The sequence below is a fragment of the Haliotis rufescens genome, unplaced genomic scaffold (genome assembly GCF_023055435.1).
Source record: "Haliotis rufescens isolate VD_foot unplaced genomic scaffold, xgHalRufe1.0.p SCAF_6, whole genome shotgun sequence".
Classification (NCBI taxonomy): domain Eukaryota; kingdom Metazoa; phylum Mollusca; class Gastropoda; order Lepetellida; family Haliotidae; genus Haliotis; species Haliotis rufescens.
Window position 1 is genome coordinate 11,806,722 of NW_025964334.1, and position 12,771 is coordinate 11,819,492.

General features: G+C 39.0%; 1 protein-coding gene and 1 long non-coding RNA gene across 3 annotated transcripts in view; one reads left to right on the top strand and one right to left on the bottom strand.

Annotated features, from left to right (window-relative positions):
* LOC124120129 overlaps window positions 1–11,725 on the bottom strand; it is a 69,903-nt gene extending 58,178 nt beyond the window's left edge. Inside the window, exons 1-3 of the long non-coding RNA XR_006858786.2 lie at window positions 11,598–11,725; window positions 3,425–3,615; window positions 2,448–2,553 (exon numbers count right to left, since the gene is read on the bottom strand). This is a non-coding gene — a long non-coding RNA (uncharacterized LOC124120129). The remainder of the gene's footprint in view (window positions 1–2,447; window positions 2,554–3,424; window positions 3,616–11,597) is intronic.
* Window positions 1–12,771, top strand: part of LOC124120128 (uncharacterized threonine-rich GPI-anchored glycoprotein PJ4664.02-like) — a 94,836-nt gene that overhangs the window by 58,300 nt on the left and 23,765 nt on the right. For both annotated transcript variants that reach the window (XM_046482877.2, XM_046482878.2), the window contains exons 4-5: window positions 2,397–2,565; window positions 3,449–3,645. In XM_046482877.2, the coding sequence (XP_046338833.2) occupies window positions 2,397–2,565; window positions 3,449–3,645 (366 nt within the window). The remainder of the gene's footprint in view (window positions 1–2,396; window positions 2,566–3,448; window positions 3,646–12,771) is intronic.

Below are 12,771 nucleotides of genomic sequence, written 5' to 3' on the forward strand. Positions count from 1 at the left end.
TGAGTGAGGTTTTACGCCGCTTTTAGCAATATTCCAGCAATATCACGGCGGGGGACACCAGAAATGGGCTTCACACATTTTACCCATGTCGGGAATCGAACCCGGGTCTTCGGCGTGACGAGTTAACGCTTTAACCACTAGGCTACCCGACCGCCCCTGTTATCAGTAGGAAGGAAATGAATAAAAACTGTATAATTGTACCAGATGGCTTGTAAATTGAATCTGGGTTAGGCATACCTGACCTAACCTTATCTCTGTGCTGTTCCCCATAAACGATTTTAATATTGACTTGTCGCTACACAGAGCTATGAGCTTCCCCGTAGTGTTTTCCTAACAGACCCAAATCTGCATCGCTTTTTATATATTATGCTTCAGCAAAGTGCATGTGACATGATCTAAAGACAAATGCAACATGATTCACTTCCTAAGACACTTGTCTCAAATACGTGTACTTATATTTCATATTGTGCAGCTATATATTTACTTATCAAGGTGCGATGTTTTAAAGGAATACTTGTATACCACATTTTGAAATACTAATTACGTATCACATCATGCACAATACATTTGGAAAATACAGGTGTATTACATTTTTCAGAATCTTTCAAATTTTCATTTTGTTGACAAAGGTTACATTATGAAATTCAGATGTCAGCTGATTCCTGTGATCGACAAAGCAAAACTGTTCATGACTACCTTCATGTATATAATGTGTCTAACACGTATGCGCCGTGACCATAGTAACGACCTACAAACTGACAGATTATCACGAAGTTGTCAACAATGTGCAGGGGAAGTCTCATTTTTGGGTCAATTTGGGGCCGAGTCATATCTTCAGATTCATAACAAATTACAGATGAAAGAACATATGCACTATATTGTGATATGCATGGCAATATTGCAATTAACTGCAATACAAAAAGGCAGGCTATATATGCCTTTTATATATATATATGTATGTGTATGTGTATACATATATATATGAGGTATATATATACCCTTCACGAGAACCTAGCATGAGTTTGACATAATCTTTTCTTACAAAATCTGCGGTCCAACAAATAAAACAGTTTAGGCTTCATTTCAAGTTTCGGAAAAGGGAGAACAGAGCTTGAGATGTTATACATGTATATTGCTGTTTTATTCAGTCACATTAATGAATGTTTTGTCATAATTTGTATTTCTTTCCACCTGTCCTAACAAAGCCTGGTAGTTAATTAAGGCAGTTAATTCCACAGTTTCCTGTGGAAAATGTAACTGATTGCATTCACAATAGATGTCGGGTCAAGGGGAGGTAACTCAATGTAAATGAAGCAGGAGTAAAATACTACCCGGATCAGCAAGTCCTGTGAAGTGTGTAGCTAAAGGGAAACAACTGTAGGTTACAGTGATGGAAGTTTCAGTAAAATATACTTTGTAATTTATGACAGGCTATCTTTTTAGCTGAAAGAGACTCCTCTTTAAATACTAACACAGGCAGTTATACTGAACCTTATTTTCTTGATTAATTTGTCTCTGAATGTGCATCACATTCAAGACTTTTGCAACACCATAGAGCTAAATGTTTCTCACAAATATAATTGTATTTGTCGGTAGTGTAGTTCTATAGGTTTGAGGGTTCTGTTAATTATGTATTTGCCTGCTGATATCAACAACATGTGTGTAACAGGCAGACTGAAGATAGGTCCAGCAAAGGTGGTATTTTACTCAGTTGCATAATTTCAGATAAATATAGTATTTCATCTCTAATTATGTAATAAACTATCATACAATATGTAAAACGTGAAAGTACTCTCGTGGAAAATCAAATATCCTGCAAGTTTTGATTACTTTCAATTAATGACTATTTCAAAGTAAATGATTTTCAAACTGAATACAGTTGCTTCAATATTGGAAATATTAGCAAATAAGACAAATCTGAGCAAGAACAATTTGCTTTGACCAGCTCCAGTAACCCTGGACCGCCTCCGTGGTCTAGTGGTAGAGCGTCCGCCCGGAGAGCGGAAGGTCCGGGGTTCGATCCCTGACCGTGCCATACCAAAAGACATTAAAAGATGGTACTTGTTGTTACTCTGTCTGGCGCTCGGCATTAAGGGGCTAAAACAAGGACTGGTTGGCTCGGAGTCAGTATACTGTGTCTGAGTGGGGTATTCATGTTAAACTACGGCATGGTATCTCATTGAGCTAGCACTATAAATCGGCATCAGTTCGGGCTAGTACAAGCAGCCACACACACACACAGCCAAACACACACACGTGCATGCACGTCGCTATATAAGTGCAATAATCTTGGACGCAACGTTAAACCCCATTTCACCTCACATCCGGTAACCCTGATCCACGTCATGTTTTCATGTTCAACCTTGACCTATTTGACCTTGACCTGGTATTTGCAGGTTGTGAATGTGGAGCGTGACACGACCTCCAACAATGTCAAACTGACCTACCTGGCCGAGAAGGATGGGAAGATGATTCCGTCGGACAAAATGGTGCACACGCTGGAGCTGCTTGACCACCAGGAAGTAGCCCTCGGACTCGGATATGTCGTAGACACTAAAGCAGAACGTAAGTACATGTAACCTTGGAGTTGTTTTTGAAACTATGGCAAAACATAAGTAATATTTATTGTTACACTAAGACACTAAGGTGGAACTTAAGTACATGTAGCCTTGGAGATGTATTGGAAACTATGGCAAAACATAAGTAATATTTATAGTTACAGACATCTGGAAGACACTATGGTGGAACGGAAGTACATCTAGCCCAGTCTAAGGCGTGGCAATTCACTGTACAGAGTTGCATCCCTTGAGCATGCCAGAAACCTATGATTGTGGGTTCAAATCCTGGTTCGATCTGATTTTGTTTCCATGGTTGTCAGCACCATACCCGTGCTCGTGGGTTTCACTGAAGTGGTAAACGTCTGAGACCTGCATCACTTCGGGCTTTGCTCCCACATTAAGCTGACATGCCGTGATATAACTGGAATACTGTAAAAAGCGGCGTTAAACCCATCTCACTCACTCTTCAGTTGCATTACTAGTATTGATAGATAGCCATTCCATATCCAAATCACTGTAATCACTTCCTCATTCTAGGGCAAATAATTTGTGTTATCCTCAATTAGAAAGAAACCCGTGAAGATTCTGGGGTAGAATAGGTCTTCAGCAACCCATACTTGCCGTAAAAGGCGACTATGCTTGTTGTAAAAGGCGACTAACGGGATCGGGTGGTCAGGCTCACTGACTTGGTTGATACATGTCATCGATCCCAATTGCGTGGATCGATGCTCATGATGTCAATCACTGGATTGTCTGGTCCAGACTCGATTATTTTACAGACCACTTTCATATAGCTTGAATATTGCTGAGTGCGGCATTAAAGAACAACCAAAACAAAACAATTAGAAAGGGTGCATAAATCTCACCAGACTCTCTCTCTGTCCTCTCAGCCTATGTACCTGTCCCCGTCCAACCCCCTGAGGAGGACAAGAAGTTGTGGATCATTGCCGCAGTGCTGGGCCCCATCGCCCTCATCATCCTCATCTGGATCATCATCTGCATCGCCTGCCGCTGCTGCTGCAACCGCAAGACCACTGCCGATGCAGAGGAGCCTCACCTGATGAAAGTTCGAAGGGATGGAGCTCAGGTGAGACTATGAAAATTTAATATTGTATCAAATCTCATTAAAAAAATCTTTTTCTCCGGTTGATACCTCTCTGTAGGAAGGCCTGACAAATCTCCACAGGTCCTTTCAGGTGATTTTTCTAACCAGCCAATCAGCATAAAGGCTTCTAAATTCTTGGTACAAGTGAGTGAAGCATTAGGCATAGCATACTGCTTTCTGTATCTCATTAAGGATGGGGGGGCAGTTGGGTAGCCTAGTGGTTAAAGTGTGAGCTCGTCATGCCGAAGACCCGTGTTCGATTCCCGACATGGGTACATTGTGTGAAGCCCATTTGTTCTAGTGTCCCCCACTGTGATATTGCTGGAATATTATTAAGAGTGGCGTAAACCCATACTCATTCACTTACTCACTCATTAAGGATGGCCATTTAAATAGTATAGGGGAGAACCAGTAAAGTAATGGGTTATGTACGATGTGTGTTATCTTTTGTCACCTCTTACTACAATCTTTAAGGTTGTTCTTATTGAGGTATTATCAGACCTAAACACACAGAGAGGTATATGTTAATGTTAAAGTCCTGATTTTTATGAGATTGACATGGCTCCCTGGACTGTAACGATGGCTCAGATTACTTTCCAGTGTCCATTCCTTGTAGGTCCTATTGACCGACTCTGTGGTCTAGTGGATAGAGTGTCTGCCTGGAGAGTTGAAAGTCTGTGTTTTGATCCCCTGCCACATCACACCAAAGAATGTTGAAAGATGGTACTTGTTGTTACCCAGCCTGATGCTCAGCATTAAGGGGATAAAACAAGGACTGGTTGGCTTGGAGTCAGTATACTGTGTCTGAATGGGGTATCCATGTTCAACTGCGGCTGGGGTATCCATGTTTATCTGCTGCATGGCATCTCAGTGGGCTAGCATTATGAAAGTGGCATGAGTCTGGACTAGTACAACCACACACACACACACACACACACACACACAGACACACACACACACACACACACACACACACACACACACACACACACACACACACACACACACACAGAACCATGCACGCACACCTCGCAATATAAGCACAAGTGTCCCCATTCACATTGAACTTGTTAAAAGTACATTCTAATTGCCACTGTAATGTATCGATACACCCCTGACAACTGAATCAGGCTCACTGTCTACCTGCAACCTTACGGTAAAATACGCCACGTGTTGCATCAGTGTTAGCTGCATGCAGCAGATGCGTGCACCTCGCATGACAGCAGGGTAATTGATAAAACTGGGCTAGTTGCAACAGCAGATGGAATCCATTGTGTTTACACTTGTGTACACATGCAGTTCATGGTTTTTCATACGAACTATTTGACATCATTCAAGTTATATTCTGTGGGTAATGCAGGCATTGATTAAATCTTTGAGCATGCATTGCATTGAGGAGTTCCGGTACACGTGGGTATGGTTGTCATATAGACTGTGCATGTTTCCGAGATACACATCATGTGTGGTCAGATGTTCAGGTGGTTCTGAGTATTCCTGGTATTCAAATGTTTACCAATATTGTAAGATACAAAAGTTATGAGTAATTTTCTATAGAACTCTCACAGTTGCGAGACGGACATAACGTCACTCTGAAATGCTATGATGTCATGGTACAGCTGACATCACTTCATTGATAACTGAGCTCTCCTCGTGAGCAGAATGTGAACAAAAATAACTACATTGTAAATTGCTCAGATTTTGCCAAGCGGGAAGGCACGTTTATTGCAAATTTGAGATTGAGAAACAAATATATAAATATACCAAATCATATGCAGTGAAGAGTCCTAAAGTTTTCCGGCATCAACTTTTTTCAACTAATGCCAAGATAGCAATAATAACGATTGTGTTCTAATTATGATTTATCATCCAAAACTGGCTCCCACAGGAGATATCACTTGGATTAGATCAAGCGATATGTACACTGTAGATATCGCTGCAATGAAATTACATCACAATGCTTTGCAGACAATTATGACATCACTGGTTACCATGACGTCACAATCAAATGACATCACTAATGGTTCTGCCACTGAAGCTGTTAGCAGTACTTTTTACACTGAAGACACTGCTAATTACTGTCTACAAATTGAAAAAGTTGGAAGAATGATGTTGGATGATAAATATAATCTCACCCTCGTGTCTTTTGATATCAAATATATCAACACTCGTTGATAAAAGCGGCAAAAATCCTCTGTAAGCTTCGGAATTTTCCCACTTAGCATCCATTTGGCAATATCTATATGTACCGTATGACAGGTATCAGATCTAAGGTGGGCATATCCCAGAGATGGCAGCACACACACTCCCACTCATTTGGTAATATCTATACTTACAGTATGACAGGTATCAGATCTAAGGTGGGCATATCCCAGAGATGGCAGCACACACACTCCCATCCATTTGGCAATATCTATATTTACAGTATGACAGGTATCAGATCTAAGGTGGGCATATCCCAGAGATGGCAGCACACACACTCCCACTCATTTGGCAATATCTATATTTACAGTATGACAGGTATCAGATCTAAGGTTGGCATATCCCAGAGATGGCAGCACACACACTCCCATCCATTTGGTAATATCTATATTTACAGTATGACAGGTATCAGATCTAAGGTGGGCATATCCCAGAGATGGCAGCACACACACTCCCATCCATTTGGCAATATCTATATTTACAGTATGACAGGTATCAGATCTAAGGTTGGCATTTCCCAGAGATGGCAGCACACACACTCCCATCCATTTGGCAATATCTATATTTACAGTATGACAGGTATCAGATCTAAGGTTGACATATTCCAGAGATGGCAGCACACACACTCCCATCCATTTGGCAATATCTATATTTACAGTATGACAGGTATCAGATCTAAGGTTGGCATATCCCAGAGATGGCAGCACACACACTCCCATCCATTTGGCAATATCTATATGTACCGTATGACAGGTATCAGATCTAATGTGATGCATGAGAACAAGATTTTGTTTACTGTGATTGCATGTTAAAGACTTTTCTCAATACTCATTGCATTGCTAAGATGAAAATGTAGAAAATGTAGAAAATGCTGATTTTGGAGGTTTTCAGGGACAACCAGTTTAATATTTTACCACAAACATGCTTCAGTTATTATTCACTTCATTGTAAAATGACATTCACCAAGTTCAAAAATGGAGGAAAAGTAGTTTTCGTATGGGCACACATGAATTTCCAAAGGGCACCTTCACATCTGTATTAGTGCACACTTAACACATATTACATTTCCATCCCTGATGTCTACATGTTCGTCATGTAACATTTTTTTCGTAAACAAAAGTACTAATTTTTGGTAGGCAGAAAGAGCTGTTATCACGCCTCACCCTTTGTCTCCATGATTCATGAATCTTTTCATAACATATAACTAATACATGTTGTATCTATACGGAAAAATCATAAAAATAAAACATTTTTACCTCCATAAGTCGGAGAGGTCCGCACGAGTGTATTCCTCCTCCCAATGTGGAGGAGATTGCCTCATCAATACTCTATCAGTCCCTCCCCCTGTATGTAGTGTGATTATCTCCATCAATCCCAACAAAACAGCAGCGAGGTGAGAGGAAGAGGCCATGTATTATTGATGACGTGCTGCTTTAAAGGGTGGAACTCATGTAATCTGGAAACAAGTGCTTTCAGTACATACCGCTGGACTGATGAAATGCCAGGGTTGTGTTCTCAGAGATTTTGTCGGAGTATTCAGAGTTCATGTATTTTTAGATTACGTTTAGGATAGATCTATTCATTCTTTTGTTTCATGGATTGCTGTTAATTTTTAGAAGAAAACAAAAAAAATGGAATTTTTTTTAACTTTTGACTTTTCCAAAATAGAAAAAGAAAATTCAACAATTTTCTTGTTGTTGCATACTTTTACTCAAAATTCATTTAAGTAATACTAAATTTAGATTTATTTCTATTTGATTTGAAAATCAAGTCAGACGTTATTCTGTGCTTGCTTTAATTTTGTCCCCTGCGTCTTTATAATTAGCGTTATATTTATGATATGGCAGCTGGCAAGACAAGGAATTAAACAATTGTCGCCTCATGGGCAAATTTTCAGATAACATTTATTGTTATAAAAATATAGATATTGAATTCATCATAAGGTTTAACTGACACATCATGACATCTTGTTTATTTTTTCATACTAATGTTGCTCCATTTTGTCAGGTAAATTACAAACTTTAAATGTTTATTAAGTAATTTTGAAAATAAGATTATGTTACATATTGATAAATGATGTAATTATATATTTCAAATATAATCAATAGATTTTAATTTCAAATATCAGAACAATTTTGTCAATATTAGACTCTTTGTTTAAGGATATTACAATCTCACCCACCTTTGCTTAAAGAAAACAGTTTAAAGTCAATAACAGTTGATAACAAGCTTACAAATATACAAGCTTAATTGAATAGATTCTTTTTAACAATTGACCTTAATTTGTCACACTATAACTGAGGTGTACCCATGTTTAATCCAAGTGCCTTATAGTGAGGCAGTGTGTGACAGCGCTATAAGGAGGTACTCAGTTGTCAACAATACAATCACAACACTATGACAAGTCTGCTCACGTTGATGTTGTGGCTCGCTGTCAACAGAGGCACTAAACAGAAGTCACCACGTTTATGAACAATATTTGTTTAATGGAAATCAGATCACTTGGATTTATACAACTGCAGAAATATGACAAAGTGGCTCCTGTGTTCAAGCACAGACGTAAAGGATGGCAGAAAGGTTTGTACACCTTGTACACCTTGAATACCTTGTATACTTCAAGCAGACAGGTAGCAGGTGAAATGTGTGATCGTTCTTGGCAGGTAGTCAGGTGCACTGAGGCATGGTAAAGACAATAATTACAAATTATTGACTATTGTGGTGTCAACGTATTGGATGTTAGTTAAATATATTTTGGGGGCTAGATTTTTCATATTTTTAATTGAAATGGGTTTGATCAGGTTTTCTGGGGTCTTCAGGTTGGGCTGACAGGCAGTGAAATTGATCATGTACAAGTGTAGTTGATTGGATCAGTTAGCAGCCCTGTAATGCTCATATAGCTACAGCAGGGAAAGGGTCTCAGACATGTAGGTTTCTTAATTTCCTAAATGTATACTTATCATCCAAAACTGGCTCCCACAGGAGATATCCTTGGGTGAGATCCAGCGATATCTACATTATAGATATCGCTGCAATAAAATTTCATCACAATACCTTGCAGACCATTGTGACGTCATTGGTTACCATGTCATCACAATCAAATGACATCACTAATGGCTTTGCTACTGAAGCTGTTAGCTGTACTTTTTACACTTAAGACACTGCTTATTACTGTCTAAAAACTGGAAGGAAGAATGATGGAAGAACGATGTTGGATGATAAATAAAATCTCAGCCTCGTGTCTTTTTATATCAAATATATCAACACTCGTTGATAACAGTGGATAACGTTTTCAATCTTGTCTCTATATACCGTATTCGACGTAATAAGCGCCCCGCTCTAATAAGCGCCTACAGCGATATTTGCTGATATATTGGCTTGTGAACAATCCCAATTAGCACCCCTTCCGATTGATCAATGTACACAAGACTTTTTTATTTGTGTATAATACGCACTCGTGTGTTATATGCACCCTTAATTATGGGCAGTTAAATTCTGGAAAAATATATTTGTCGTATATAAACATTTCAGGTTGTCAGCATAAACCATGAAATTGATGATCTTACAACTGTGTTATTCACCAAAATAATATTCTAATAAGAGCCCCCTATTTTGAGAGCGTCCTGGGCGCTTATTACATCGAATACGGTATTTAATTTAATATCTATATGTTTGTAAGCCTGAATCAAAGTGCATCCTTAAATTTTATTATGGCTCCTATAATTTTGAAATGGCACCTAGAAAAATACTGCCATGAGCCAAGTGGATTCCTTGAAAAAGTCTTAAGTTTGGAGTGCTGGTGGGTAGTTGCAGATCAAGTGATTAACTGTCTGTGATTGACACTATTAAAAACAAAGACAGACCAAAAAATAAAATAAAAATAGATCCATTTCTTGTAAACCTCCTGGTCCTTCAATTTGCAAAGAAGCTGTTCTCATCGACTTTCCTTCCGAAAGTTAAGACGGATCAGTTTGAATTATTAACCTCCATGGTTTACTTACAAGCTGGTCTGCTTTATTAAACACCTTGATCGGCTAGAAGCACACACGAATGTCTCACTGCTCCTCACAAAGGTAGCTCAGGGGGCTATACATAGCGGCACCAATCAGCTCCGTACCGGGTGGAACACTCAGATTCAGACAGATACATTAGCATTCCTGTGCTTGGCTATGTGAGGGTTCCTTCCAAAAAATGTGTAAGTTTTGTAATTTCATGTTTACTTTGGCTTAATTAGTTGTGTTTCCTGTTGCAAATTTATGTCACAATCTTGTCAGCGTTGCAGGCATTTTAAATAGATTTGATAGGTGAAGTCAGGCTTGAAAAGGCCTTGATTTGGATGGTTTGTTTGCTTGGTTTGGGGATGTTTTTTGTTTTGAAAAAGCTTTGATTTTGGGGATAGATTGTTTTCAAAAAGGCCTTGTTTTTGGATGGTTTTTTTTGTTTTGAGAAAGCGTTGATTTTGGAAGGATTATTTTTTGAAAGGCCATGATGTTGGATGGGTTGTTTTGAAGGACCCTGTTTTGGATGGTTCATGTCTTTTAATAAGCCTTGATGTTGATGGATTATTTTGAAAGGCCGTGTAGTGGGATGGTTTTTGTGCCAAAAAGGGCCTTATCGCTGGATGGATTGTTTCAAAAAGGCCTCAAATGTCTTTGCTCAGAACATGATTAAAGTTGGATGATTACCTTCAAGTTCTTGAATTTTGTGTGTATGATTTTATTTCAAGTATGCATAATGAAAGTCTCTACATATTTTCATATCATTGAAGTATGTTTGATTATTTTTTAAAGAAAGATTATATTTCAATCTGTTAGTTACGTTTGCTACATGTGTTGTAAGAGATTACTAGGTGAGTATTTGCCAATGATAATCTGCCCTTTGAGTCTTGAAACTATAAGAATGTTTGGTCATTTTAGTTTTATTAAGCTACCAGTTGATACAACTACCCCATATAGATACATTAATTTCTCAAATGATAAGTCACCTAAAACTTCTTTAATAATTTCAAATATTGTGACAATTTCTTTCCTCTTGACAAAAATGTGCAAAAGTGTGAGTAATGAATTTTGAGATATGAATTGTGATGTTCGATGATTCATACTACACAGTTGAACCAGCAGATGAAGTAGACAAACAGGGATTAGGTGCATCTAGTTAGCTGACTTCAGCACTTACCCTGCTGTAGCTGTAATATGTAATTAAATAGTCTGGATAGGCATGCCAGTAACTGATATTGCAAGCAGCCATCGGGGCACAATGACATACCCTCAACCAGGACACTGAGCCTGACTGGCATATTTAATTTAGTTGTCTATAAAGATAAATAGAATGACCAGACAATCCAGTGATTGCTATCATAAAAATCGATGCACTTGGGGTATGATGACATACCATCAACCAGGACACTGAGCCTGACTGGCATATTTAATTCAGTTGCCTGTAAAGATAAATAGAATGACCAGACAATCCAGTGATTGATGCCCTTAATGATTACATTATACCAACCCAGTCACCTAGCCCGACCTCCCGATCCATGGAGTTACCTCTTATGACAAGCAGAGGTTGCTGAATACCTATTCTAACCTGGAATCGCCACAGGAATTGATTAGATCTGATCAGTATTTGAAAAAAATAAATGATTTGACATCAGTTTGACATGTCAGAACACAAGGACATATTATGCACCCCCTTGCGCAAGTACATTACCCGATGTGTTTGGGTGAGAAGATTCCTCTTACCTTTGTGACATTGCCTATTATTTGAAGAATTGCAGAAAAATGTGCCGTTGTCCTGGCACTACCCTGCTACAGACATTTGACTTTCAGAATTGTACATCCCACGATACAAGGGCAAGCATCACATGTGTCTACAGACCAGCTGTTGCCACTGAAATAAATGCGATGCTCACATATTGATAATGTTAATTTGATAGCTCTGTGCATTTGTGACTAAGGTGAGGTTGTGTTGGACTACATCCATGGGCAGAAGAGAGGTAGATATTTTCTGTATGTTTAATTACTGGTGTGTGGTACAGATTGAACCCATTGTGTTTCATTTCAGACCAATGCAGTCCTCTTGTGAGGATTGTTGGAGCAGTGTAGCTCTCTTCTCATTTGTGCATTATTGTAAGGATCAACTTGATAGATGTTGATGATGTTCGAAATAACTGTCGGTCAATGATTCCAGGGCTATATTAGGAATTCAAATATATCTTTTTTGAGGGGCGGTAGGGTAGACCCATGGTTAAAGCTTCTCCCAACAAGGTGGCAATGTTTGAGGATCTGGTAATTCACCTCTTCTTTGCTTATTGACAGGTCTTAGTCAATTATATTCAGTCTGGTCATAGGAGATGACATAATGGATCGAGTGGTCAGACTCGGGTCTTGGTTGATGACGTGTCATGGTACCTTGACAGCATGGATCATTGCTCATAATATCTATCACTGGATTGTCTTGTCCTGACTTGATTACTTGCAGGCCACTTTCATGTAGCAGGAATATTGCTGAGTGCAGCGTTAAGCATCAAACAAACCAAAACATGTGCGTTTAATGTTAAACTGTCCTTTAAGGTGCCAGAAGGTTTACACTAACAATCCTAAGCCAAAGACCCGGGTTCGATTGCCGACATGGGTGCAATGTGTGAAGCCCATTTCTGGTGTCCCACGCCGTGATATTGCTGGAATATTGCTAAAAGCGGCATAAACCATACTCACGAACGAACGAACGAACGAACGATGCTATCTTTCAGAATACCCAATCACTGCTGGGTGAACAGAGGCATATTTTGAAGAAAATCTCTTGCCTATGAAGACCCAACGTGTTTGTTGTTTATGATTGTTTGTTGTGTAACGCTACTCTCAGCAATAATCCAGCTTCACCACGGTGATCTGTTAATAGACGATTCTTGACCAG